Source organism: Sminthopsis crassicaudata, chromosome 4, assembly GCF_048593235.1.
Source record: "Sminthopsis crassicaudata isolate SCR6 chromosome 4, ASM4859323v1, whole genome shotgun sequence".
Classification (NCBI taxonomy): domain Eukaryota; kingdom Metazoa; phylum Chordata; class Mammalia; order Dasyuromorphia; family Dasyuridae; genus Sminthopsis; species Sminthopsis crassicaudata.
The window spans coordinates 383870709-383898507 of NC_133620.1; the positions used below are offsets into that span (position 1 = coordinate 383870709).

General features: G+C 33.6%; 1 protein-coding gene across 4 annotated transcripts in view; it reads right to left on the reverse strand.

Moving 5' to 3' along the window:
• PCNX2 (pecanex 2) overlaps nt 1–27799 on the reverse strand; it is a 370349-nt gene that overhangs the window by 273564 nt on the left and 68986 nt on the right. For all 4 annotated transcript variants that reach the window (XM_074262410.1, XM_074262411.1, XM_074262409.1 and 1 more), the window contains exons 9-10: nt 13596–13764; nt 3555–3700 (exon numbers count right to left, since the gene is read on the reverse strand). In XM_074262410.1, coding sequence (XP_074118511.1) covers nt 3555–3700; nt 13596–13764 — 315 coding nt within the window. The remainder of the gene's footprint in view (nt 1–3554; nt 3701–13595; nt 13765–27799) is intronic.

Genomic DNA, 27799 nt, shown 5'->3' on the forward strand with positions numbered 1-27799 from the left:
GAACTCAGGTCTTTCTGATTACAGCTTTAGCACTCTCTCCATTGCATGATCTAGCTACCTTATAACTAGTCAGAAGTTTTTGTCTCATCAAAGAGATTTTTAATCTCTTTGATGAGACACAGAGAAAGGCAGAGACAGAGAGAGACAGAGGAGAAAAAGAGAGAAGAAAGAAAGAGACACACAGAGAGATAGAGACAGAGACAAAGAAACAGAGAGACAAGGAGAGGGAGAAAGACAAAGAAGGAAAGGCACAGAGAGACAGAAAGACAGAAACAGAGATCTTATCTTATCATTACAATTTATTATCAACAGTAGTATTAGTACTATTAAGATAATGTGAAATTCCTCGAAAATAGAAATGACTATCAAGTAAAGCTGAGAAAAGATAGATAGCCTATATGGTGACAGAAAATTTCCCAAACTTTATTTAAAGCAATAGAAATTCCAATATACACAATACTAACCCCAATCCTAAATGTTCTCCTGACTCTAATTCTAACACTAACCCTAATCTTAACCCTAATAATTAAGCAAACTTTAAACATGGCTCAATTGAGAATAATAGATTTTAAAATAGTTTATAATTCTTCAAAATAAATTTTCAGGGGGAAAAAATCAAGAAAGTCTTAAGTACATTGATACTTTGGTACAGCCAATTTTTAATCAATTGGGAAGGAGTAAAAGGCTTCCATTGGTTGAATGATATCAGATGACCAAATGCATTAGAATGGGTTGAAATAATTAGACTTCTGTATCTCTGTATACCCGTGAAGGAGACCTAGTAGGAATTTTGCGACAATTGTTTTAGGAGCATTTTAAGAAGACAGAGCCTTTGAACCTATATCACAAGCCAGTGAAGCATGAGAAGCTGAGGAAGTGTCACATTTCTCATACCCCTTCATCCCCTTTAAAACATTAGCCCTGTCTTGAACAGGGTGGACCAGTAAGAATGTATCCCAGCTGGAACTTCAGAGAGAATAAACTAGATACATTGAGGAAAAACAGCTTCAGTTAGCATGATTTATCTCTATGGGATAGAGAGACATGTTGTTTCCAGACATATACAAATGTCTTGACCCTCAGAGACCATCAGAGAGCTACATTCTAACTCAGGAGGATTACTATCATAGATAAAATGACTTCTCAAAGCAGTAGCTGTGTTATTTGTTGGCCATATGGGTTCTGTAAGCCTGAGCTCACTTTCCCCTGGATTATATATGCACTTGCGGAAAAGTATATCACAGATTTTTTTTGGCAGGAGAGGTGTTTTTGTACCATAGTCTTATTACACTATCTCAATAAGTATCCTTCTCTAAAAGTTAAGTTTGGGTGAGTTTTAACTAATAAGGAACACACTATTGCAGGCTCATGATAATAATCCCAACATCTCTCTATTGGACTAGCCTACCATTCAAGTAGGTCCAGCGCGAATTAATTCTATCTATATCTTGTTTATATGTAGTTATGTATATGGTGTTTCTCCATTAGATTATAAATACCTTGAAAACAGTGTCCTTTTTTAATATCCTCAGTTCTTTAGCCCAGTGCCTGGCAAGTACAAGGTACTTAATAAAATGTTTCTTGACTTGACTGTCTCAAAATCCAGCATTCTTTCCACTTTACTACCTTGAGTAAAGCTAGGAAAGTTAAAACATTTAAAATTCTGTTTTATAATGTTTTTATTTATAACAGTTAAATTTCAGGTTTTAAATTTCTGAACAAAATGTGTCCTTTTTACTTTGACCATTTAAAAATGGACTCAGAAAATACATAATAATGTTTATATAGGTGAAAGATCAGGGTTGATATCAATATTGAAAAAATAAAATTAATAATATGCTTATATGAAATGTTCAAGCAAAATATATGATCCTGGATTATTAGTTAAGTGTTAAACATTCCTTTTAAGTGAGTATCCCTTGGGAAACTTAGTGTTGTTAAAAAGGTCATTATCATTCTATTTTATGACATTTCAGTACCGATATTTATAGTCCTAATTTCGTAGTACTATGGTTTTTAAGTATGTGATCACACAAATTACTCTGAAAAGAGTAGTCACTGGGGGACATGATACAACTGAACAAGCATTCAGTCTTTACTGCATTGCCTCTTGCTTGGTACTTAACTATGAAATCTTAGCATTTCACTGGATAGGTTTAGTAATAGCACCACACATTTGTAAAACAGTATTATAATTGGGAAATCAATTCATCCATAATATTTATCTTTGCCTTTGTATTACTGTCCTTTCTGCCCTTTGCTGTGAATAAGAAAATTAGTTAAAACATTATGGTATTTCCAACTCTACTCTAAATTATCACCATCATTATTAGAAACTAAACCAGGAACTACATGAGGAGCTTAAGAATGATCTAGCAAAATCTTCAAAAAAGTCCAGAGGAAATGTCACTCTCTGGCTGATTTATAGAATACCTTTCTCCAGACTCAAAGAGCTTTGCCTTTTCTTCTGCAGTATAGATAAAAAGTTTGTTGTTGTTGATTCTACTCCTCTTTTTCTTCTTCCAGATCTTCTTTCTCCCTCTTTTTCATTATCAGACCAAGAAGTATTTGTTATATGCTAATTATATGACATACTAGGCTAATAAATCTTGCTCTCTCCCAATAGACAAAGGACACGCTTTAGCCCTAAGAAGATCATATTCTAATAAGTGAGATAATATGAAGCAAGTTGAATATCAGATATATACAGTGTAAATGAAAAGTAGTATTAAGAGAAAAGACAAGATGTAAATAACTATATCCATACAAGACAACTGTCTTTCTACTTCCCCCTTTGCTCTTTAGGTTAGATGAAGGAAAGGAGAAAAGATGAACCAATGGGGAAAAAGAAAAAAGAAAAATTTTAGAGTAATTTCATCTTCATTTTCTCTAAAGTGAGACAACAAATTTAAGGCTAACCCCACCACACCTCCAATTGCCATACTACTTCCTTTTGTCCCCAGATCTCCTCTTCCCACTCCCCAAGTGAAGTAATTTTCTCTACTATGATGCTCTAGGGTTGCCAAACATCTTTGCAAAACATATATGCAACCTTTTCAAGGCTGAATTAGACCAATGTTAGCACAGACTCAGAAACTGAATCTGGAATTACATGAAGCAGCAAATGCTCAGAACAGTTAATGGGAAACCTCACAATCTGACTGATTTATATAGTGCCTTTCTTCAGACTACTTGAAATTTGCTTTCAAATTTTGCTTTCTTTTTGTCAATAGGGAAACTGAAGCCAAAAAGGTATACATGATTTTTTTTTATCAGAAAGTACCATAGAATATCATTGACAGACCAAACCACATTACCTAAATATAATTCCAGAAAGTCCCATTCCCAAATGTCTGGCACTAATTACTAAGCCACATTATTTCTTAAACTTTCATGATCTTTTTTGTCTAAGTTTTGAGTTTTTGGCAAAGGAGGAATACTTTTCAAGATTCCTGGGGTTTCCAGAACATCTCATACTCTTCCTTTAAATAGGGTACAACTCAATATCATTTACTAGATACTTCTGTTGTACATCAATATGAGCAGGGACTTACCGATCCAGCAGTGCCAACAAGGTAAGCCGATCATACCAGACTTTAATCCACTTGCCAGGAAAAATTATAAATTTATAAAACTGTTCTCGGTTAAATTTTTTGGGAGCTGAGGAGCATGAAGATTCTTCCAGGTCTTGACTCAGATGCTTTTAAATAGAGAAGAAACAATAAAGAGAAGGATTCACATTGCCATATTATTGTTTTGAGCAGAAATTCAAACTTCAAAATATAAAAATAGATGTTCAGTTTCAGAGCTTTTTATGAATATGTTCTCATAAAGTGAATAAGATAAAAAGATTCTAACTGATGGTAGACCATTGGCAAATTATTTTTGTAGACCTAATGATATCTTCCTGAAATTATGCCAATAGTCTATTTCATCAATATACAACTGTTAATTAAAGACAGAAACTGGAAACAAAAACAATTTTATATAACATGAGAATTTGGCAACAAAATCTTTTAATAGGATTTGTTTAGAAATACAGCCAGATATCTAATTAATCCTTTAAGGATCTTTGATTTTGTCAGTATAAGTACTATCCCCAACAAACCTTTCCAGGAAATGGGTATTGCTGGTATATCCTTCAAGAACTCAGTGTTAGCCACACACCAAATGAGCCATTACTGTAAGACTTAAGTTGATGTTTGGTGGAAAAATAAAAAACTTTAAAGCTTAATGGAAAATTATTTAATTGATATATAATCCATAAACAAACATTTATTCAGTTGTATATATATATATATATATATATATATATATATATATATATATATATATATATATATATATATATATGTATATATATGTTCCAGGTACTGGGAACATAAATGCAAAAATTAGGACAGCCCTTCTTTAAAGAACTTAAATTCCTTGGAACTTTAAGGAACTTAAATTTCATTGAGAGATTACAACATGTTGTAACTCATAAGTAAATTTAAGATAGAACCAAATACGTGAAAATGTGACAAATTACACATATATAGTACCTTAAGTTTGAAAATTTGTTTCTTTGCTACAAGTAGAAAGTAAAAAATCCTCATCTCTCTTCTTAGCTATAATAATCAGCTATCCCCAACAATCTACTGGACTTCTTGAAATTGATAACCAGCAAGCTTCTCAAATGCAACACATCTCAAACAAAACTCATTATCTCTCCTCTCTTTTTAATTATTTTATAATTTTCCCATTCTTAGACACAACGTTGATGTCACCATTTACTCCTCACTTTCATTTCTCATATCTGATATATTGGCAAATCTTGTCATTTCTACCTTCTCTCACATACAATTCTTTCTCTACATTCACACATTTACTACCATAATTCAGGCCCTCATCACCACTCCCATGGAAGACAACTTACCTTCTTATCAGTCTCCTTCAGTAGCAAAGGAAGGGGGAAATAAGCATTTATGAAACACCTACTATTGACAAACACTGTGCTAAGCATCTTATAAAATTTTTATTTTCACAATAATCCTGGGAGGTGTTATCACCATCTCTATTTTACAATTGAGGAAACTGAGGCAGACAAGTGTCTGCTCAGGTTCACACAGCCAAGAAGTGTCTGAGGCTATATTAGAACTCAGGACTTCTTGACTCTAGGTTCAGTGCCCATTGAACCACCTGTGGGATTGTGTTTCCTAACTGAATGAGTCAGGTCCAGGTCTCTCTCTACTCCAATCCATCCTTTATTTAGCCACCAAGGTGATTTTTCTAAAATATAGGTTTGATCATTTCAGTCCCTTGTGCAATGAGCTTCCATGGTTCCCTACTTTTATCTCTAGAATAAAATATAGACATCTCTGTTTGGCATTTAAAGCTCTTCATACCCAGACCCCTTTCTAAAGATCACTATTCTATAATGGCCTATTGGGTTTTCCTTGACATGACACAAGACTATCTACCTTGGATTATTATTTTCCCCTTGATATTTGCTCCTTCACTTCATTTCAAAGACCACCTTCTGTAGGAGACTTTTTTTTTGCTAGGTAATTGAGGTTAAGGAACTTGCCCAGGATTTGAACTCAGGTGCTCCTGACTTCAGGGATGGTGCTCTATCCACTGTATCACCTAGCTGCCAAGACCTTCCCTTTTTGATTATCTACCATTGGCTCTTTATGAATCTTTGTGTGTATGTATGTATCTAGTTACTTACATGTTGGCTCCCCTATTAAAATGTAATTTATTTGAAATTAGTGATGGTATTGTCTTGCTTTGTATCTCCACTCCTTAGCACAGTGCCTGAAATCCTGAAATAGTAAGTGCTAAATAATATTTGTTGACCAATTGAGAAGTATGACTTGCTTTAAGAAACTGCTTTAAGAAAAAGATGAGTATAAAGACAAAGGTCAGCAATGATGTTCAGATCACCATTGCCTTCAGTTTCTTTATTTTTATAATAGTTGAAATAGATGTCCTATATATTTCTACTAACATCTGAGGATTATAAAAAGTCTTAACATTAGGGAAGAACATTATTTAAATAGTGAGTTGCTCTAATATGTTGCTGAAATGTGATTGAGCATTTCTGTTGCCTGGGAGTATACTTTTATTCCCTCAATCATCAAATTTAGGCTAATACTAAACAAGGGCAACTAGGTGGCTAGACTCAGTGGATAGACTCAGCCCTCCTGAAGTAAAAAAGTTTAACTTTTCTGAATTCAAATCTGGCCTCAGATACAATCCATGTGACACTGGGCAAGTCACTTGACACTGTTTTCCTCAGTTCTTCATCTGTCAAGTGAGCTTGAGAAAGAAATGGCAAAACACTCCAGTATCTTTGACAAAAAAAATCCAAATGTGATTATGAATAGTTGGACACAATTAAAATGACTGAACAACAAAATAATGAACATAGATACAGGAAATGCTCCTGAAAGATTGAATTGGCACATTTCCATGGTGAGATGGTACTAAAGGGACTCTTAAACAATACATACAGTAATAGGAATAATTAGTAATACTGGGAAAATATGACTCAGTTTTTCTGACCTTTAACTCCCCAACTTTGTAATAAATATAAAAGTCTGATATAGTGAATCTTGAGACAATACTTGAAATGATCTCTGAACTATAGTAATCTCATTTTCCATTTTACAAAAGTCAATTTTTCAGATAACAAAAGATTATTCTTTTAAATATCATAAATAATTTTTAAAACTTTGTTCATAGAAATATTCCTAAAATGTACTACCCACTTCTCTGACTTTTTAAATGATGCATAGTGAATAAAATTTGGTATTTCCTTGTTGTCTCATACTACTCACTTTGAGTGTGAATAACTTTATTTTGTTTGCTCTGGAAGTATCTCAAAACTCTTTGTCTTTACCCTTAATAGCTCAATCAATATCTAAGTTTTGAGTTTTTTGGTCTGATTTTAAAAAAGAGTCCTTCTTTGTATAACATAAACTCCTTGTAGGCAGAAATTGTTTCATTTTGTCACTATCAGCAATCCTTAGTGACTCCAACACTAAGAAACTTAAAAATTTTTAGTTGATTTACATTTTTTGAATTCCTGTCAAATTGTCAACTGATTCTCTTGCACGTTGTAGAATCTTCTCGGTTCTAATTTTAATTTCTTATTTCCTAGGAAGTCTATTAGGAAAAAATATGAAAACTTGCTAGAATTTCATACAAATAAAAGTTAATAGGCTCTGAAAGAGGGCCTGGGAGGTTCTGAGGTAAGCAAATTATATGAATTTAATTTATATGCTAGTGTCAACTAATATATCCACTCGTCTTTTATCTTCCTTTCAGAGTCTAGTTTATCTTTTAAAGAGATGATGTTATAGAATATGTCATAATATGTCAATATGTCAGAATAAGTGGGATATTGCTTATTTCAGTTAAGTGGACATAATTGAACTTAGAATCATAAAGACTTGAATAGGAATCCTGCTTTAACAAACTTTTTTTAATTTTGGGGGTGGGTGGGTCAATCAGAGCTAAGTGAATTGTGTAGGGTCATACAGTGAGTACATTTCAAATGTCTGAAGCTGGATTGGAACTCAGGTCCTCCTGATTCTACGATTAGCATTTGTCTAGGGTCACACAAGTAGTCTTATGTGTTAAGTGTCTGAGGTTGGATTTGAATTCAGGTCCTTCTCACTCCAGGGGCAGAGCTCTATTCACTGTTGTCTATCCTAATTATTTATCTCTAAGCAACTTATATCATTGCCATGCTCAATACTATCATTATCATGTCATCTTCATTAATATATTGACTTAAGGTTTTAAAAATGTTTTTATAGTTATTATGTCAGTTTTTCCTCACAGTAACCCAAGGAGGTGGGTGCGATTAATATCCTCATTTTACAGATGAGAAAAACTGAAGCAGAGATAAAATAGTTGCCTAGGGTCACACAGCTAAAAGTATTTGAGGATGAGCTTGATCTCAGCTCTTCTAGATCCCAGGTCTGTCTATTTCTGGTGCCATCTCATTCTCAGTTTCCTTATCTATAGAGAGAATAATCATAGCGTTGATGATATAGGGTTGCAGTCATTATCTAATGAGATAATATATAAAGTGCCTTGTAAACCTTAAACAAAACCTTGCTAGATTTTTGTTGATTCTATTATTGACAGAAAGGTTCAATACAGAAATAAAGTAAAATCAAAGTTCAGTTATGAATAAAATTCTTAGAATCCTCAGACTTCTACGATAATTCTGTCCCCAGAAGTAGGGGTGGGAAACAAGAAGATGGTAAGACATGTCTCCTAAATCCCTTTGTAGGCAAAGAAGCACCTCTTGAGTGCCAAGAAAAATCTAACAGCTGACAAGAGAAAAGACCTTAAGATCATACTTGATAGGCTGTGATTGGTAGGTTACCTGAACAAAAGAAAATGAATTCTTTGATTGACTGGTGTTGCTTATAAAGGTCAGCCTTTCTATGCTGAAAAGCATGAAGAAGTGACAAGTGACCAAAGAAACTAGAACAAAGAAAAGTGAAAAAAAGAGGAGGGAAGGGAACAACAGATGCCAGCAATGAGAACATCCACAGTTGTGGCAATTAAGAGCAATGACAGGGGCAGCAAGCAGCAGATGATCTAAATATAGGGGAAAAGAAACCAAGGGATGAAGAGAAAGAAGTTAGACAGCTCTTCAATCTGGGGGGAAGAGAGGGTGGTAGTAGTGGAATAAACAGCTCTCTGGGTTGCATTTTATTGCTCTCAAAGACATCATTATGACATACTGATGAGATGCTGATCAGAAGAGGTCAGCAACTAAGGCCAAGGGAAGAGATTCACAGTAAAGTATATTGCTGTGATAGTTAACCAGTGATATGGTAGAACTACAGTTATATAGCAGGTTACAAAGTGTGTACATAAAAGTAGCTCAGTGTTTCATCAAAATCAATATCCTGATACTAATTCTAAACTTCATCCATTGAAAGGATAAGAGAAGAATCATAAAATGATTGTGCTAAACCTTCAGTGAGAAAACAGACATTGCACATAAGCCTAATTTCCCTCAAATCTCAACTCAAATAGTATCTCTTGCATGAGATCTCTCCTCCTTCCTCCAGCTATAAATGCCTCACTCCCCCCCCAAAAAAACAAAACAAAACAAAAAAAAAGTAGGCATTTATTTTGCATATGCTCACATGGATAAATATTGTCTCCTTTAATACAACGTGAGTTCCTTAAACTAGAAATTGTTTCATTTGTTTTTGTATTCCTAATGAAAGACATTGAGTATTGAATAAATATTTGTTGGTTGATTCATATATCTACCCTAAATGATCAAAGAACTCTGAAAGAGCAGCTGCTCTATAACTCTGTAGATTCTTGATCTATAAAGATAAATTTATATTAGAAAGATTATTTATATTTGAATAGATTATCCAAAGATGCCCAAAGATATCTTTTATTATCCAAATGGTGAGTTTCTCTCTAAAACAGGCCTCCTGAATTATATAATTTGATTAGTTCTCAATGAAAAGAGCCTAAGATTTCCTATCAATGATCTAGTATTCACTGAAAAACCAATATCTTCTTATGAGCAAATGTAGTTAACTAAGCTGAATTCATTTTTTTTTTTTTTTTTTAGGCTAGGGTTAAGTGACTTGCCCAGGGTCACACAGCTAGGAAGTGTTAAGTGTCTGAGACCAGATTTGAACTCAGGTCCTCCTGAATTCAAGTCTGGTGCTCTATCCACTGCGCCACCTAGCTGCCCCTGAATGCATTTTTTCAGAAGGGTAGCTTTACTATTTCAAAATGAGAGCATTAAACAGCTAAGTGAAATTAAAATGAATCAACAAATTAAGAAGAGAATTCTGTGGAACTTTCAGAAAACTAATTTCTGAGCACAGACCATCCTCTGAACAGTTTTATAATGGTGAAAGAGTCACTATGTATTGACAATTTCTCTTCTGGCAGGTGCCAGCAAGGATTTAAGCATAAGGAATAGTTGACTTCCTTCACATGTTTTTTACATTGAAAGCAGCTTTACTGAATAGAAATTTTGATCATATCAAAATTTTCAACAATATTTGCTTGTAGAAATGTTTACAATGAATATATATGTAAATATGTATATAATTATATATTACATATATGTATATAGAGACAACTTGAATGCTCTATCCCCTTTTCTGTTATATTAAATGAAGAATAATTCTAGCAATAATAGATTTAATTAAGGATAGTTAAATTTTACTGAGCAAACAAGATTAATAAGTTAGTTCTATGTGTTTTTAACAATTTTCTCAACCTGAAATTTACTTTGCTGTGGCATTATCCATAATAAGAAATATTGTTACATAACAAGTTCCATGACAAAGCTGATTTATCATTCAGAAATTGTGTGAAATTTTCAGTGTTAAAACATTAAAAACACATTTTAACCACTACTTTATAAATAAGTTATGTTCAAAGTCAAAGATTAAGGAGGAATCAATCATGGGGGAAAGGAACAAACATTTACTAAGCACCTGCTATGTTTCAAGGACTGTGCTCAGCACTTTACAAATATTATATTATTTGATCCTTGCAACAACTTCAGGAAGTTGATACGATTATTATATCCATTTTTCAATTAGGGAAACAGAAGTTAAGTGACTTTCCTAGTATGTTACAGCTAGTAAGTGTCTGAGGATGAATTTGAACTCAGGTTTTTCTGATTTCAGATCCAGCACTCCGACCATTGCCCCATTTTGCTGCTTCAATCATATCAGTAAAAAATATCTTCTAATGATTTGTGGGTTTTGGAATAAGCCCTTCCCAAAATAACCTGCAAAAAATCTTAAAATACTAAAGGAGACTTCTTCACACATCATAAAAATGAAAATAGGATAGAAATATGGTTACAAGATGATGAATATATACTTATAGATTCATTTGTTGGTGACAGAGCTATCATGACATGTTTTTAATGGTAGATAAGATAGATTCCTTAGAGAAAAGCAAAGATGATTTTACAAGAAGGAAGAAATCCAAAGGAGGTAAGTTATAGGTGCAGAAAAAACCTGGGATAAACAATAATAATAATGAAAATAATAAGAGAGTATGGCAAGGTTGATAAAGGACTGATATTAAAGTCAAGAAGATTTAAGTTCAAGACTTGTCTCTAACACATGATGATTGTAAAATCCTAGGCAAGTCATTCAATCTCTCAGTGTCTTGAACAATTGTCTCTGACTACAAATTATAGTCAAATTGCCAATCTGTTTTGAGAGGGGATGTTTTGAGAATGGGAATTCCATGTGTTAATAAAATTCCAGCACAGAAGAAAAGAAAAAAAAATAATAGGAAAAGTAGGAATGATGATAATGATTAAGCTATATAGCTCCACTGGAAAAAAATAACACCTCATTAAATATTTTTCCTATGATATATTGAAAAATATATTTTAGATTCCCCAAAATACAATGCTTACAAAATGCTGTTTGCCTGTCTCTCTCTATCCCTGTCTCTCTCTATCTCTCTTTTTGTCTCGTGTGTGTATTCAGTTTTTTTAATCTAATTCAGAGAAAAGTGAAGTACATGGTATGCTATTTTTCCCAACTCTTTTCTCCATGCCTGTATATTCTTTAACTCATGCATTCTTACTATTTAAGGTAATAACTTCCTTCCCCCTTTTCTTCATTGTAATTCCCTTTCCATTTTTCATGGTCTAAGATCAGAGTAGAAAAAAGCCACCCAAATCCCAGGGTCACTAACTATTTTATTTCTCTGAGATTCCTAAAGACATTAGGGTTCTAAGAGGATGTTTGTTTTTTCTCTATTAGAAAGAAAACTATTCATTATTACATAATCTTTTCAAATCAATCAAAGGTGCTCCCTTTCTATGCTATACTTGTTCATGTTAGCATTTCAAAGTTTCTATTCAGTTCTGACATTTTCATCTGAAACACTTGGAAGCCCTCTATTTTGTTAAGAATCTGTGTCTTTTTCCTTTAGGGTTACACTCAGGTTTTCTGAATTTGTGGTTTTAGATTATAGTCCTTTAATTTTTTTTTTACCTTTTTAAATATCATTTTCCAAGATCTCCTTTTCTCAAGATGTCTAATGCTGAATTCATTATCTTCTCCCCAAGTCCTTCGCTCCTAATTTTCCTAATACTATCAAGGGCACAAGAATTCTCTCAGTTATCCACACTCACAACCTATGGATCATCCTTTTAACTCTTCACTCTCTCTCATTCCCTTTCCCCTCAATCATTGGTCAAATCCTGCCATTTCTAACTTCTTAACAGCTTTCACATATGTACTTTTCTTTCTTCTATCATTGAAAAGACTTTATTGCAGTCCCTCAACACCTTACATGAGGATTATTGCAATGAACTGCTAGTTTGTCTTTGTGCCTTAAGTCTCTCCCAATTCTAGTTCATTCTCAACTACCTGTCGATTGATCTATCTAAAGCATGCATCTGATCATGTCACCTCCTGTTCAATAAAGTTCAATAGCTTCCTATCACCTCTAGGATCAAACATAAAATCCTCTGTCATATATGACATGTATGTCATATATGACAGAGGATTTTATGTTTGATCCTATTCATACACACACACATACACATATAAATAAGGGCATTAAATGTCCTTCATAACCTGGCTTTGTCTTCCCTTTCCAAGCTCCTTACATATTATCTCTCCTATTTCCACCACACTCCCATCCCATGCATTCTCTGATTTAGTGGCATTAACATCCTTGCTATTCTTCTTACAACATACTATATGTCTTAACTCCAAGCATTATCACCATTTGTGCTTCATGGCTGGAATTCTCTCCCTCTTCATCTCAATATCTTGGCTTCCCTCAAGCACCAGCTAAAAATCACACCTTCCATAATAAATCTTTCTAATTCCCCTTTAATATTAGTGTCTTCCCTCTAAGTTCATCTCCAGTTTATCTTGTCCATATCTTGGGAGGGAAAAAAAGAAAAGATAGAAACAAAAAATCACTGTAAAGGAGAAATATAGGATTGATACTGTCTAATCTAGGTTAATTAGGCAAAATGGTTACATTTTAGGAACTGCTAATAAATATGGGTATATTTTATACTGATGGATACAGAAGAAAGTTACTGGTAATAGTAGTTATTGCAGTAACAACCAAAGTATATTATAAAATCTAAATTAATATTTCTCAAATTGTGCTATATACAGGTCTGTTGTATTAGATAATGTGGAAAGGGGATAAATGAGAAAATGTCAACATTTCTATTTCCTTTCTATTAAATATACAATTATATCTAAGTACTTATGATATGCAACAACTTTTGGTATGAAAATAAGTGGAATTTTCTATCCAGAGATATTCCATGCCTTATAATTCCAGACTAATCTTTATGGGCTCCATCAATCCATTTTAAATCTGAAAGCATTCCATAGGTAAATTAATTTGAAAAGCTCTCATCTAAGCATAGGTTTTTCTTTCTACTACATGTCAGTCAAGTGCTCTTTACTGAACTACATTGGAAAAAACATCACAGAAATGCTAAGCACATGCTACCACTGAAAAGAGAGATAGGATGTAATTTGTCTAGATTCTCAAGAAACCCTACGATAATCCCATAGTTAGAGAATATGACCTACTGAAATATTAGGAGCAGTGACATTACAGTGTACTCGTGGAGTTTCTGACTGGGTCCTTCGAGCCACCATAAGTAAAAGCTGTTGTTGAAGTGCACTCAATGCTGGCTCCCCAGAAGATGGTTCTTGACTTGCAGAAGTTGTGGTGCTGGAGGAACTGAAGTGTCTTTCACTACAAATGAATAAAAGAGAAAAAAATATTTGGGAAATGACTATTATTATAGTTCATGTAAACATGTGCAACACACACGCATATGAATGTGAACTGAATGGCTCCCAAAAATCTCTCTCTTAGTGAATGTGAACTTCTATAGGGCATAGATTATTGATTGTTGATGTTTTCATTTTAATCTTTGCTTTGTACTCCTAGTACCTAAAATTGGTTCTTGTGCATAGCAGGCAATTTAATAAATACTTGTTTAATTAAGTTGAAGATTTGCAGTGGGCAGACCATAATGCACATGCAAAAGACTTTTCACAACAAAAGATAGTAGTTTCATCCAGCAAAGGAATAGTTTTATTTATAAAGCAGATTATGCTCCAGGGCGTATTTGGTAGCCCAGGAGATATCCTCAACTTTTTGTACTTTAATATGTAGAAAGTTATTAACAGTCATAAATTATCTCCTTGGAACTTAAAATAGTGGTCTAGAATATTGGAAATGTACCTGCTTTGTGGAAGCTGTCTAATTCTTATAATACTTTATTTTAAACATTACCTTTTTCTTTGCCAGCATTGATATAAGATCTTTCCACCAAATCTCTCCCCTTGAAACCATGTTTTCTCAAACCAGACAGTTAAATTACTATGGATTGAATTCTATATTCTTCCAAACAACCAATCACAAATACATAATTATTAAGCATCTATTATGCATCAGGTGCTCTGATAAGCAGTGGGGATACAAGTATAAAGAAAGAAGTCATCCATACTAGGAATGATGTTTAAGCCCTAAGAATCTGGAGAGTGGCTGCTTTCTTTAATTACTCTTCTACTATTTTCAGCTCTTCCCTAATTGTCATGGACCTTCTCTCTCATACATTCTGGCTCTGTTTTGGCTTATGCTGCTCTGGGCACTTTCTTTCCCATGTGGAGGCTACTAATGTGGCAGAAAGAATTTCTGTTTTATATAGACTGAAATGGTTTCCTGAAAAGGGAGCACAAATATTATCTCTGGGATTTGGTTGGTGCAGCAGTCTAGGGTTTGAACTGCTGCATGGTTTCTCTGTCACATAAAAACCTATACCATGGGAATTTAGTATGCTGGAAGTTTAGTAGAATTCTTACTGCCATGCGAGTTGCCTGATCCAGTATTACTTCCATCCGAATGTGGTGAATGTGGAGGAAGGGGCTAGCATAATTTTTTTTAGTAATAATATAATTATCGTTTTAATATTTTATCATAAATATAGTCATGTTATTGCATTTTATAAGCCAAAATATTTCATTATATTCCAAAAATTGGTCTAAACTAATTCTGGCCTTGAATATTTGATATTAATTTGTAGGTTTCAGTCCCAATAATATTGTGGTTCTCAAAGTTGAATTAGGAAAAGGAAAATCTGCATAAAAGAAAAATAATTATCTCAGTTTATGTAAAACAAATGCTATTCCTACCAAGTGTCATAATATCCTATATCTGTAGGGCTCCATCCACTGCCCTCAGAATTAGAATCTCATCATAGGGATTGGTAGATACTAACTAGCACATACTCAAACGCACTGACTGGACACATTGGCTGTGATGCTAGCTTTTATATGCCAATATAATACTCACTCTTTCCTCACTCCCCATGAGTAAATGACTTCAAAAGTGTAAGAATTTTGGATTTTTAAAAAGATGTTATTGTATAATACTTTCTTTACATCTGTATATGAAATATCCAAAAGTCTTATTACAGTTTATTTTAATAAGTTTAAATATTTAATAATCATTAAATAATGATCAAATAATATAATTAAAATAATTTTATGATAATAATTTAATAAGCAAGCTTTAATAAACTCAAATTTCAGTAGGACTTTTGGAATGCTCTGTAAATTCATATTTGTATATGTATGTATGGACTGGAGTTGGAAGTCAGGAAAAAAGAATATCTCATAGGATTATGATTGAAATATTATGGATAGAATAGAAATGAAGAGGCTTGTTTACATTATCATATTGATAGCATGCATTCAAAGGTAAAAAGAAATGTATAGGTTCTTCTCCAAATTATTTGAAGCTTTATTTATTTTCCTAGATTTTCCCTTCCTACTCTTGGCTACACCAATGAGCACCATGTTGGATATGTGTCAAATTCTTATTGATTTTGCCCTGACAATATGAAAATGAGACTACTCAGGTATGCCCTCTTTTACTAATTATCTGTGATAGCTTTTTTTCTGCCTTTCTGTCTTAGAGTGAGAATAGAGTGAGGATTAAGGTTTACTTTAAAAAGCAATTAAAATCCTCTGGGATCCACACCTAAAGATAAGCACAGGTTTTAAAAGATTTGCACCTAAAACATACTCTCAAATTGCTCAGTGATCTGCACCCAAGTAATTCCATTTAACAAAATATTTTATTCATATTTTTTCAGCTACCATATCACTCTCTAATCACTCTCTCTTTCTAGTAATTCATACAAATATTTGACTTTCTTTCTTCACACACACACATACACACACATATACACAAACAAAATTCATTATTTGTTCAGATTGTATCCCAAAATTAATACCAAGGACCAGCTTCTTAACATGTCTACTCCACTGATTACCAGCATCAGGAAAAACATCCTGAGCATTCTTTTATAGCTCAATAGGCAATTCATAACAGGCAGCTTAGAGGCCTTTTTGACTTGGATATATAACTTTTCCCTATTAGATTAGCTCTAGCAGCATTCAGGAATAATGCATAAAAATAATACAAAACAGTGAAAGTGAAAAAGGTAAGCAGAGAAGACACAGGTAATATAAACAGTGGCCATGCAAAAGAATCAAGTTCTGAACCTTGGAAGCTGCTAAACCTCAGTTCATTTATATATTGGAAGGGCAAAATCAATGGGAATTTGACTTATCTCAGATATAGTGCTATATTGGTGAAACCGAGAAGAAGGGAAAAATCTAAGAAAAAAAATCAAACCTTGATTGATCTGGGCAAGAAAAAATCAGTACCTTTAGTTTTACTTTCAGATGCATGCTGTCAATATAATGATATTAACAAACCTTCACCCCTTTTTGTTTTCAACTATTATTCTTTTAGATGTGCTAGCCTAGAACTAGAATCTATTGCATACATAGATATACAGATGGACCACATTTAACATGTATAATCATTTTATATTTGTTGTACAAAGAATATATAGACATGTAGTGATCTGTAACATGGAGTATATGCACAGTGTATTACTTGGGGGCAGATTGCTGAGCAGTGTATTACATATAGAGGTATATCTGAATGTAGTCTGTATCTATATAAAATATCTTGCATCACAATGTACTTTATATATATGTACACACATGTTCATTAAATACATACACCCACATATACATATGTAAAAAATTTCTGTTTTAAAAAGAGCTTTTGTTGTTGTTTTTTAAAGAATGAATCACATAGTAAAATAAGATGCTACCAACTGATTCCAAAGAGATAGTGTGGCTTGGGTATAGAAAGCCAGACTTGAATCAAAACACATTTTCAAATCCACCTCTAAAATATACTGGTTGTGTGACCCTGAATAAATCATTTACTACCTCAGTGATACAGGCAATTATTTAAGACTATACACTGCAGAGGAAGTGATTACTGTCCCTTGTAGAGGGAGCTTCTCCACCTTGGGGTTCTCTATATCAGTGAAATCACAGATCTAGTCCCTTTCCCAAATATGTGATCATGAACTACAAGAGCTCTAAGATAGATCCTGGGTACCTGAAAACATGGAAGTCTTAATCTCATTGTTTACATAAATGACCATTGTCAAAACAAACAGGGCTTTCTATGACTGAACCTGCCACATGCAAATCTTTTGAAGGCCAGCACTCTTCTCTACCGGTAGTTGGAAGCACAGTGCTGGACCTGGAATCAGGAAGACTTATCTTCCTGACTTCAAATCTAATCTCAGATACTTACTAGCTGTGAGCCTGAACAAGTCACTTAAACCTGTTTGTCTTGGTTTCCTCATGTGTAAAATGAGCTGGAATAGGAAATTGCAAACAATTCCAGTATCCTTGTTAAGAAAATCCCAAGTGGAGTTATGGACATTACTGAATGAACAACAACAGCAACAAAACCCTTTATCTTCTCCACTCAGATTATTTGAGGATTTGGGGATACTGAACCACATTAAATGAAGGCATAAGACCACTTAAAGGAGGAATGCTAAATGGTTAAAAACCCAGACTTTGGGGCAACATTTCTAGCTTATATAAAGATGAAAATGCAAAAGAAAATTTCTAGATAATGAAAATAGGAAGTTTAACAACAAGTCTTTTAAAAAGTCCACTTATTTCTAAAAAAAGATTATCAGAGCTAGGCATAGAAGGATAAAAAAGCAAAAGGGGGAGAGGGAGAGAAAAGAGAGACAGACAGATAGACAGAGCAAAGACAAAGACAGAGACAGACCCAGAGAGAAAGAAAGAAGGAGATGGGAAGGGAGGGAGAAGAAGAGGGAAAAAGGGAAAGAGGGAGGGAGAAAAGGAGGGAAAGTAAGAGGGAGGAAGAAGAGAAAGATAGAGAGGGAGAGAGATGGAAGAGAGACAGAGAGGGAAGGAGAAAAGCAGGACCCAAAGAGAATTTTCTTTCCTGATTGACCAGAAAAGAAAATGAGCCATACTCCCTCCTGGAGACCAGGTAGAGCAAAGACTCAGTAGAAGCTGAGTTAAGCCTCAATACAAATACAAATTCTGAAAAACCTAAAGTAATTACTACCAGGGCTGAGAGGGAAAGAAAATGAAAGTTTTCCTCTTCATGGAAGATTTTCTTCCATCTCCTATCACATGGATAAGTGAGTTGGCAGGTAGGAGGGTATTTGAAGTTTAGGGATGGGAGGCATTGAGAAGCTTTAGGATTACTGCTTGGTGTTTTAGGAGACTGTTCTGAAAAATGATAGCATGGTGAGGTGAGAGGGTATTCTGAGAGTGAGATCATGTGAGATTAGAGCTTGAGGAAACTGGTGTGGGTGTATATTAGAGCAGAGTTTAGAAGCCATGGCAGAATATTTGCTATCTGACATTAGAACAAGAGTATGTACCTAAAAATCAGTATAGTTGCAGCTGAGAATTTGCACAGGTATGATCCATTTGGGGAGTAGTTGAATGAAAATAATAGTAATGATGATGATGATAGCCTTTATATGGTGTTTTAAGATTTCAAAATATTTTACTCATGTTTTCCATATTGATCCTCATACAATTATGAGAGGTCATTGTTATTATTATCCCCATTATATAGATAAGGAACCAGAATCTGGGCAATTTTCTCAGTGTCTGATAGTTAATGTCTGAAGCAGGATTTCAATTTGTCTCTTCCTAACTCTGAATACAACACTCTCTATCCATTGATCTACTAGATTTTTGAAATTTGTGAAGATTTTTGAGAAAAAAAAAATTATGGTTGTGCCCTGCATACTAGTGACTTCTTCTGGAAACATGTATCAGCATGAAATGAGCAACTATGAAAAACTGTAAGATCAAATTTTACCCAGAGCAATATATCTGAGTCACGGGAATCTGAGTTCTCCTGTTTTCAGGTTTGAATGGAAACTATCAGAAGGACACTGGATTACTCTAGCACTAGGTGACGGGATAATTACAATATATTGGAACTTTAATAGAATCCAAACTTGAATTAAATTTTGCTTTAACAAGTAGCTATAAATAGATCACAATTGAATGATTAACACATGCTGCATGTATGAGAAATATGGAAGGTAAATAGTACCCTCTACTGGTTACTGAAAGAAACTAAGAATGCACTGAAAGAAGACATGGAAAAGACTTCTGGGATTCAGGGAATAGGATGTACAGAAAGTTAGGAGGAGGAGAGGGAGTTTCCCTCTCATAACTGTTCTCCACATACTGCACTCAAGAAACCATATAAGCCATAGAATATTAGGGGACAAAGGAAGAGTAGTCTCATTTCCAGGATATGGGACTAACGTATGGTTTTCATAAGAGGGAACCAATGGTTAAATATTACAAAGAGGCAGATTTGGGTTCAATATAAGAAAGAAATTTCTAATAATATGTCTGTCTAATTACCAAGCAGACAATTTCATTGCTCAATTGTTTTGCCTACAATATCTATGATATAATAGCTAGTATTAATATAGCATCTTTATATTTTCAAAGTATTTTACAAATATCATATCACCTAATCCTTATAACAATCTTGGGAGATGAGTATTATTATTAACTCCATTTGTACAGATGAGGAAATTGAGGCAAAGGTTAAGTGTCTTAGCCAGCATCACACAGCTAATAAGTATCTAAGGCTAGAAATGAACTGAAGTCTTCCTAGCTCTAGGTCCAACACTATCCACTGTACCACCTAACTACCATACATAATGGTGTAGTAGAGAGAGAACTTCAAACTGGGGGCCTTTGTTTAAATATCAACTCTATCACCTAGAAAGCAGGTGGGTGGTACAGTAGATAAAGTGCCAGATGTGGAGTCAAGAAGACTCATCTTCATGACTTCAAATCTTGTTTCAAAACACTTGCTAGCTTTGTGATTTTGAGTAAGTCACAACCCTATTTGCCTCAGTTTTCTCCTCAAAAGAGCTAGAGAAGGAAATGGCAGACTACTCCAATATCTTTGCCAAGAATACCTCAAATGGGGTCATGGATATGACTGAAATAACCGTCACCTAGATGTGTGACTAAACAAATGCCTCAAAATCCTCTTTAATAGAGAAAATTAAATTAGAGTAGATATATCTATGTTTGGAAAACAACCATTATTTTCGTGTGAAACATTTAAAAATCAAATATATAAATATACATTATAGAAGTTTCTTATTGATATTCTACTCATTCAGGAAATATATAACTTCTACTATTAATATTATTTTTGAACTAGACCTGTGATCTCATTTTTGTAGGGAATTTCTGTCAAGGAAAATCCTTTTATCAGTACAGATAATCATTTGCTTTGTCACTGACAGTCCAAGAAACAGTTCTGAAAACTGAAGTGACTTCACCAAAGTCATACAAACAACATGTATGACAGGTAGGATTGGAATACCTTGTCATTCAAATCCTGAGGACCATTCTATCACTATGCCAAACTCTCACAATTTTTTTTAACCCTATATGGTTCTCTATAGTCTTAGTTTAGTTTAAAGCTTAAAACTTAGTGCTAATAAAATTATACCTTGTAATAATTAGTAAAATTTCCAACTTTCCAGTAGCCTAGAAATGCCATATAAACAATTGAGGAATTGATAAACAAGTTGTGGTATATAATTGTAATGGAATACTATTGTGCTATTAGAAATTTCAGAAAAACCTAGAAAGATGTATGTGAATTGATATAGAATGAAGTGAGCAGAACCAGGAGATAATTGGACACAATAATAGCAATATTGTATAATGATCATTTATTAATGACAACTATCCTCAGCAATAGAGTGGTCCAAGACAATTCCAAATGACTCATGATGAAAAAGTACCACCTACTTTCAGAGAAAGAATCGATGAATAATGAATGGAGATTAAAGTATATTGTTTGTCACTTTCTTAATTAGCATAGTGCTTGATATATAGTTGTCACTTAACAAATGTTTATTGATTCATTGTTTTCTTTAAAGTAGGCAATGAAAGTGGAAATATGACATCTACTCTGAACCTAGATTCTTTTTTTATTGTTTTGCTTTTTTGTTACTGTTGCTTAATCACTTTGTCATCTCTGATTTTTATTGATTATTTTTGAGGTTGTCTTGACAAACATACGGGAGTGGCTCACCATTTCCTTCTCTAGTTCATTTTTACATGAAGAAACCAAAGCAAACAAAATTAAGTGACTTGTCTAAGGTCACAGAGCTAGGAAATATCTGAGGCTGGATTTGAATTGTGATCTGCCTGATTCTAGGCCTGGCACTGTATCAACTGCAACACTTAGCTGCCTTCTGAACCATGCAAAAGTAGCAAATCTGTCTCTAATTACTTAAGAGTTTTGATTTCTCTGAATTGGTTTTGACTCAAGGTTCACAGCAAAGTGTTGAAGCTAGGAAAACATGATTTAAAATCCCAGGTGTGATACATACTGACTTTGTGACCCTGGGCAAATCACTAAATTTCCCAATGGTTCAAGTAGCTTTCTAAAGTTATAAATTGAACAGTTTCCACTTTGTTTTGATAGATGGAATTTCTTTGAATGGATGCCCATTAATTGGAGAATGGCTATGTAAGTTACAGTATATAAATGTAATGGAATATTATTATTCTATAAGAAATGATGAGCAGGCTGATTTCAAAAAATCCTGCAATGACTTAGCTGCACTGATGCTGAGGGAAGTGAGCTGAACCAAGAGAATATTGTACATAGTAATAGCAAGATTATGTATTGATCAAGTTTAACGAACTTGGTTCTTTTCAACATTGAGGTGATTTAAGACAATTTTAATAGACTTGTGATGGAAAGTGGCATCTATATTTAGAGAGACTGAAAGTACATTAAAACATAGTATTTTAACCTTTGTTCTTGTTATTGTTTGTTTTCTTTCTCATATTTTTTCCTTTTGATTTTATTGTTCTTACACAGCATGATGATATGGAAATCTGTTTAAAAGAATTACATTTGTTGAACTTATATCAAATTGCTTGCTATCTTAGGAAAGAGGGAGAGAGAGAAAGAAAAATTTGGAACACAAGGTTTTGCAAAGGTGAATGTTAAAAACTATTTTATATATGTATTTGGAAAAATAATATACTATTAAAATAGAAAAAAAATAGAGGTTAAAAAAGATAGAGGGAACTTTTTAATTGGGAGTTCCCTAAAGGATTTAAATCACAAATCTAGACTAAATGATTAATCCAAATTGGCATTGATCTGAGGTCAAGGCAGAGATGAGAACAAGAATAAGAATGTGCATAGTGTATATGGAAAGGACAATTAATAGAAGGAAAGATAATTCACTAAATTCAGTAATTCACACAATCATCTATTTATTTATATTGTACAATCCAGATGTTTAAAATTCTAAAATGTTCTGTTACTGACACAAGAAAACAGATACTGAAATTCCCATAATGCCCAAGGATTATGCTTGAGCCAGTTCTAACTGGGAGACTTGATTAGTATACATTTACCAGCATGCCCCTGCATACATTCTTGAGCTTCAAAGTATATTCTTGATCTCACACTTGATATGAACACAGTTTCATTCCATCTTGCTTTATATCATGTCAGGGAATGATAGTACATTAGAGCTGTAAAGGAACTGATCTAGTATAATCCCCCAGTTTTATAAGCTTAAATAGAAGACCCAAAAAGGGTTTATCTATCTGACAAATCTATCTGACCTATATCTAAGATGTCTTAAGACAAAATCCTGAAGCCCAGAAAAGTATTTTTCTAAATGACTGGGTATATTTTGGACTAGAAAGGAGATCCATCACAACAAACTGAATGTGAAGGAACACACACACACACACACACACACACACACACACACACACACTCCTAAAAAATCAATTGAAAATTTTGTCTTGTAAAGTGGGTCTGATTTGGAGCAATTTTGAAAAGGACCTTTGCTTAAAGCATTCAAACTTGTGATGACAAAATCTTTCCAATTCTTGTGAAATAAAGAAGTATCAATCTCAAGAGCTCTGCATACTTTCCTGTGTGGGCTATGGCTGCCATCTTGTGGACAAAAAGAGACTGCAATTTCTCCAGTTCTCCCAATGGGGAATTGCTTATTCCAAATTCAGACCCCTTGATGTTAAATTTCCAAAGTAGATGCTACCTTGTCTAGAATGAGCTTTCTTTTAGGTAAAGTTGACCAGGAGATCCCTCCATCATAATGCTACTACCTCTGAATGGAAATCTGTTCTCAGATTTGTGAGGGGGACTTTGAAATAAATGAGGAGAAAACAGACTCAAAAGAATCTTCTGGGATAATTCCATCAAGTTTTATCTAATTAAAAAAGGTTCAAGCATAGCAGTAATACTATTTTCCTCACCATAAATTAAACAATGAAATTTTAACAGATATAAAGTACAATACACATAATGTTTAAGTTACATTGGGTTATATCATATTGGACTATAGTTATCTCACCTGTAATTTAGAGAAAATAATAACTCTCACTATCCACTTCGAGGGATATGGAGAACTGTCCTAAACTAAAAAGTGCTAAATAAGTGTGAATTATTATCATTACCCTTATTAATAGTCATCATTGACTTTGGGTGAGTAGAACAAATTTCAGAAGACATTTTAAGACTTTTTACATTTATTGTTGAATTCTCTAGAACCATTAACAAGTAAAAATAGAATACCAAGTGAAAAGAAGCCAAGTGAAAAATGGGAAAGCATTAGATTTGAACATTTTGGGTTCTAGTTCTGGTCCTTAAACTTGAGGGTCTTGGGCTACTCATTTGGTTTCTCTGAGTTTCAGTTTCTTCATATAGGAAAGAACAGTTTCGATCAGTTATCATGTCTTTCTGTTCTAAGATTTTGAAATAAAGTTTCTTCTTTTTTCTCTTTTTTTCTTCATCCTCTTTTTTCCTTTGTTCTTCTAGTTCCCAACCTAAATGTTCCATTTGAATAGCCTCTTTATGTTTGTCTACATTGTCACTGCTTTAAATTAAAAGCTCTTAAAGAACAGACACTATGTACACTTCATTCTGGTAAACCATCTTTTGGAATAACTGTACATTTAATTGGATATTTAATATACCTTCACTCAAGAACATCAAGTTCCTTTGAAATAAAATGAATTATCTTTCCAATAATAGATGCTGACCTATGCACAAAATTTTGGTGGGGCCAGGGGAAGAAAGGACAATAAAGGAGTTGAATATCTGGCCCAGTTTCAATTATTGCTTATCTCTGAAAGGCTATGTAGAAAAGAATGAATATGAGTGAGTACAGACAGTGACAGAAACATAGACAAACAAAAACAGACAGAGACAGTCCTTTTTTTTCTATTCTACTTATTTGGTATTTGTTAAGTTCCAAATGAAAAAGAAAGATAAAATATCACTGGTTTGGGGTTTTGGAGAATTTAATTTTCTTCTTACACAAGAGGCAAGTATGATATGGTAGGAAGATTGGCATTAATATTAAAAGATTAATTTTTGACTGCATCTCTACTCTCTCGTTTCTTATTATAACCTTGGGTATATGAATGTATCTAGGCCTCAGTTTCTGACTTGTAAACAAAAATGGAAGGGGAAGCTTGGACTAAAGGATTTCAAAGATCTAATAAAAAAAATCCCATGATCTTTTGTCTCTGTTGAAATAAATACGTAATTCTGATTTAATTGATAAGTATTTGACTTCTTTAAATTATCCAAGCTAATAGAATGCAGTATGGATTCATTTATACTTTGCTTTCACATTCTGTACTACTATTAATTACATCTGGGTGTATCTAATATTCCAGAAATAGGGAAGCTAGGTAACAGAGAGGAGAGAGCAAAGAGCCGGAATCAGGAAAACTTATCTTTCTGAGTTCATATCTAGCCTCAGACACTGAGTAGTTATGTAGCTCTGGGCATATATATATACCCTGTTTGTCTCAATTTCTCATCTGTAAAATGAGCGAAAGAAGCAAATCTCAATCTACTTCAGTATCATTACCAACCCTCCCCCCAAAAAAAACAACCATAACTTTAACAGCTGAACAACAGTGTTACAGAAATTCCACAACTTTAAACAATAACGAAGAAGCAATATATTAACTCAGGACTCTGAGAATTTGTTCAGTTTCTAAATCCCACATCCTGTGTAAAGATAGAGTGTATCACCTCTCAAACTGATTTGAACCACAGGCCTAAACAAAACTACACTTTTAATCTGCGCATGGGTTATCTACCTGATTGTCATGTCCTATTACTATCAGTATTACAATCATAGCATTGTAATGTTAGACCTGGAAGGGATCTTAGAGGTCACCTCTTCCAATCCATTTGTTTTTCAGATGGGGACACTGAATGCAGATAGTTGACATGATTTCCCCAAATTCATGTAAATAGTAAATGGAAAAGCAGGGAGTCAAATTCAGGTCCCCCAAATTCAGCAATCCAATTTTAATGCTCTTTCCAGTGAATTATTATCATTATCTCTTTTCTTTTTTAAGATCTTTCCTGGTAGTTGAGCACAAGAAAGGAATGATAAATTTCATAGAAACATAAAATGTCAAACTGGGGAAAGGTTAAAAAGAAAAGAACCATTAATAATGTCAACAAAAAGGTAATTTGTTTATGACATCACAAAACAAGATGCTAATGTATCTGTAATCGACAGTTAACAAGGTTATTTGAATTGATTGCTTAGTGATCCTTTCAAAGGTAATTAATTTGTGTCCACTAAATAGTCGAAGTCCTTGGAAAATCTTAACCAATATGTATTACAATATTATCAAAGGAAAAAAAAAAACTCCTGTCAGCATAATTTTCACCAGATGTTTTATGCTGGAAAAGGAAACTGGTTGAGAAATGTATATAGTCCAGATCCTGACACACAGCCCACACTATATGTGTCCATCAAAATATAAAACACTGTGTAAGTCAATAATCACCCCATGATGTCACTGGTCCTTTCCATAAACAAAGGACAAATCAATCACAACAATATAACAAGGTCAAGAGTTGTGAATGCACAGGCAGATAGTACAAGCATCATTCTCATTTTATACATAAATGACAATAAAACTTAAAGAGACTATGTGGCCTGCTCATGGTCTCATGCCAAGTATAAGAGCATATATTCAAAAACCTGCACATTGTGGTACCATACAAAGATTGTTGACTCTAGAGTCAGAAGACTGGGATTGAGATCCTATTTCTGGAACACATTTTTCAATGTCTTCTTTTGTATTTTAATATTTTATTTTCCCTGGTTACAGTAAGACAATTTTTACATTTATTTTTAAAACTTTAAGTTCCAGATTCTCTCCCTTCCCCTGCCATTGAGGACTATGTTAAGTTTGGCAAAATAGTTCCATAATAGTCAAAATTCCCCTCTTCCAAGTGACTTAGCAAGTCACTTCACTTCCTTAGTCATTAGTTTCCCCATCTGTAAAATGAATGATTTGGACTTGCTAGCTTCTGACATCTCTTTATTTTCTAGGTCTAGAAGGTCTATTCTGACTTCTTGATCAATACTTTTCCCACTATATCGCATTTCATCCAACTAGTATTCTCAAGCAACTAAAAAATATGTCTCCCATTTGTTGAATTTGACTCAATATTTAAATATTCAATAAAACTTTAAAATAATTTTAAAAAGTGTAATTGCTATCTCTGGAATATAATATAGAACATTATAGGCTATTAAAATTTTAGAAATTGAACTTTCAATTTACCTTCCTTGTGTCCTTGGAGGTTTGGCCATGCATTTTCCTGATCAATAAAACTTAGTGACTCCCCATTAATTTTAGGATAAAAAATAAACTTCTCTGTCAGTAAAGTCCTTTCCAGCCTTACTCCAAATTACCTTTCCATTCTATTAGGTTTTAATCTATTTACCCACTCTAAGTCCAGCAAAACAAATGTTTTTTGTTTTGTTTTGCTTTGCTTTGTTTTGTTTTGTTTTAGCTATTTCTCACATGGGCTATTCTATTGCCTTCTTGGTGCTTTAGTATAATAAGTCCCGCATGTCTAGGTAGCATTCCCTCCTTATTTTTGCCTCTTGTTTCCTTTTAAATTTATCTCAAATATCACCTCTTAAATTAGTCAATCAATCAATTAACAGACATATGATAAGTATCTTCTATGTGATAGGCACTGGGATATATATAAGGGATATGAATACTCACAAGGAGCATATAACACCATTCCCAGACTCTGAGCCACCAGTGCCTCCCCCCCCCCAATAAAAATATTGCCTAATAAAAAATAAATTGCCTAGTTTTTTTTTTGTTTGTTTGTTTTTATTTTGTCTATGTATATATATGCAATGTCTGCCTTCATGGAATATAAATTTTCTAAAGGCATGGACTGTTTCATTTTGTCTTTGTGTTCCTAGCATCTAACACAAAACCTATCATATACA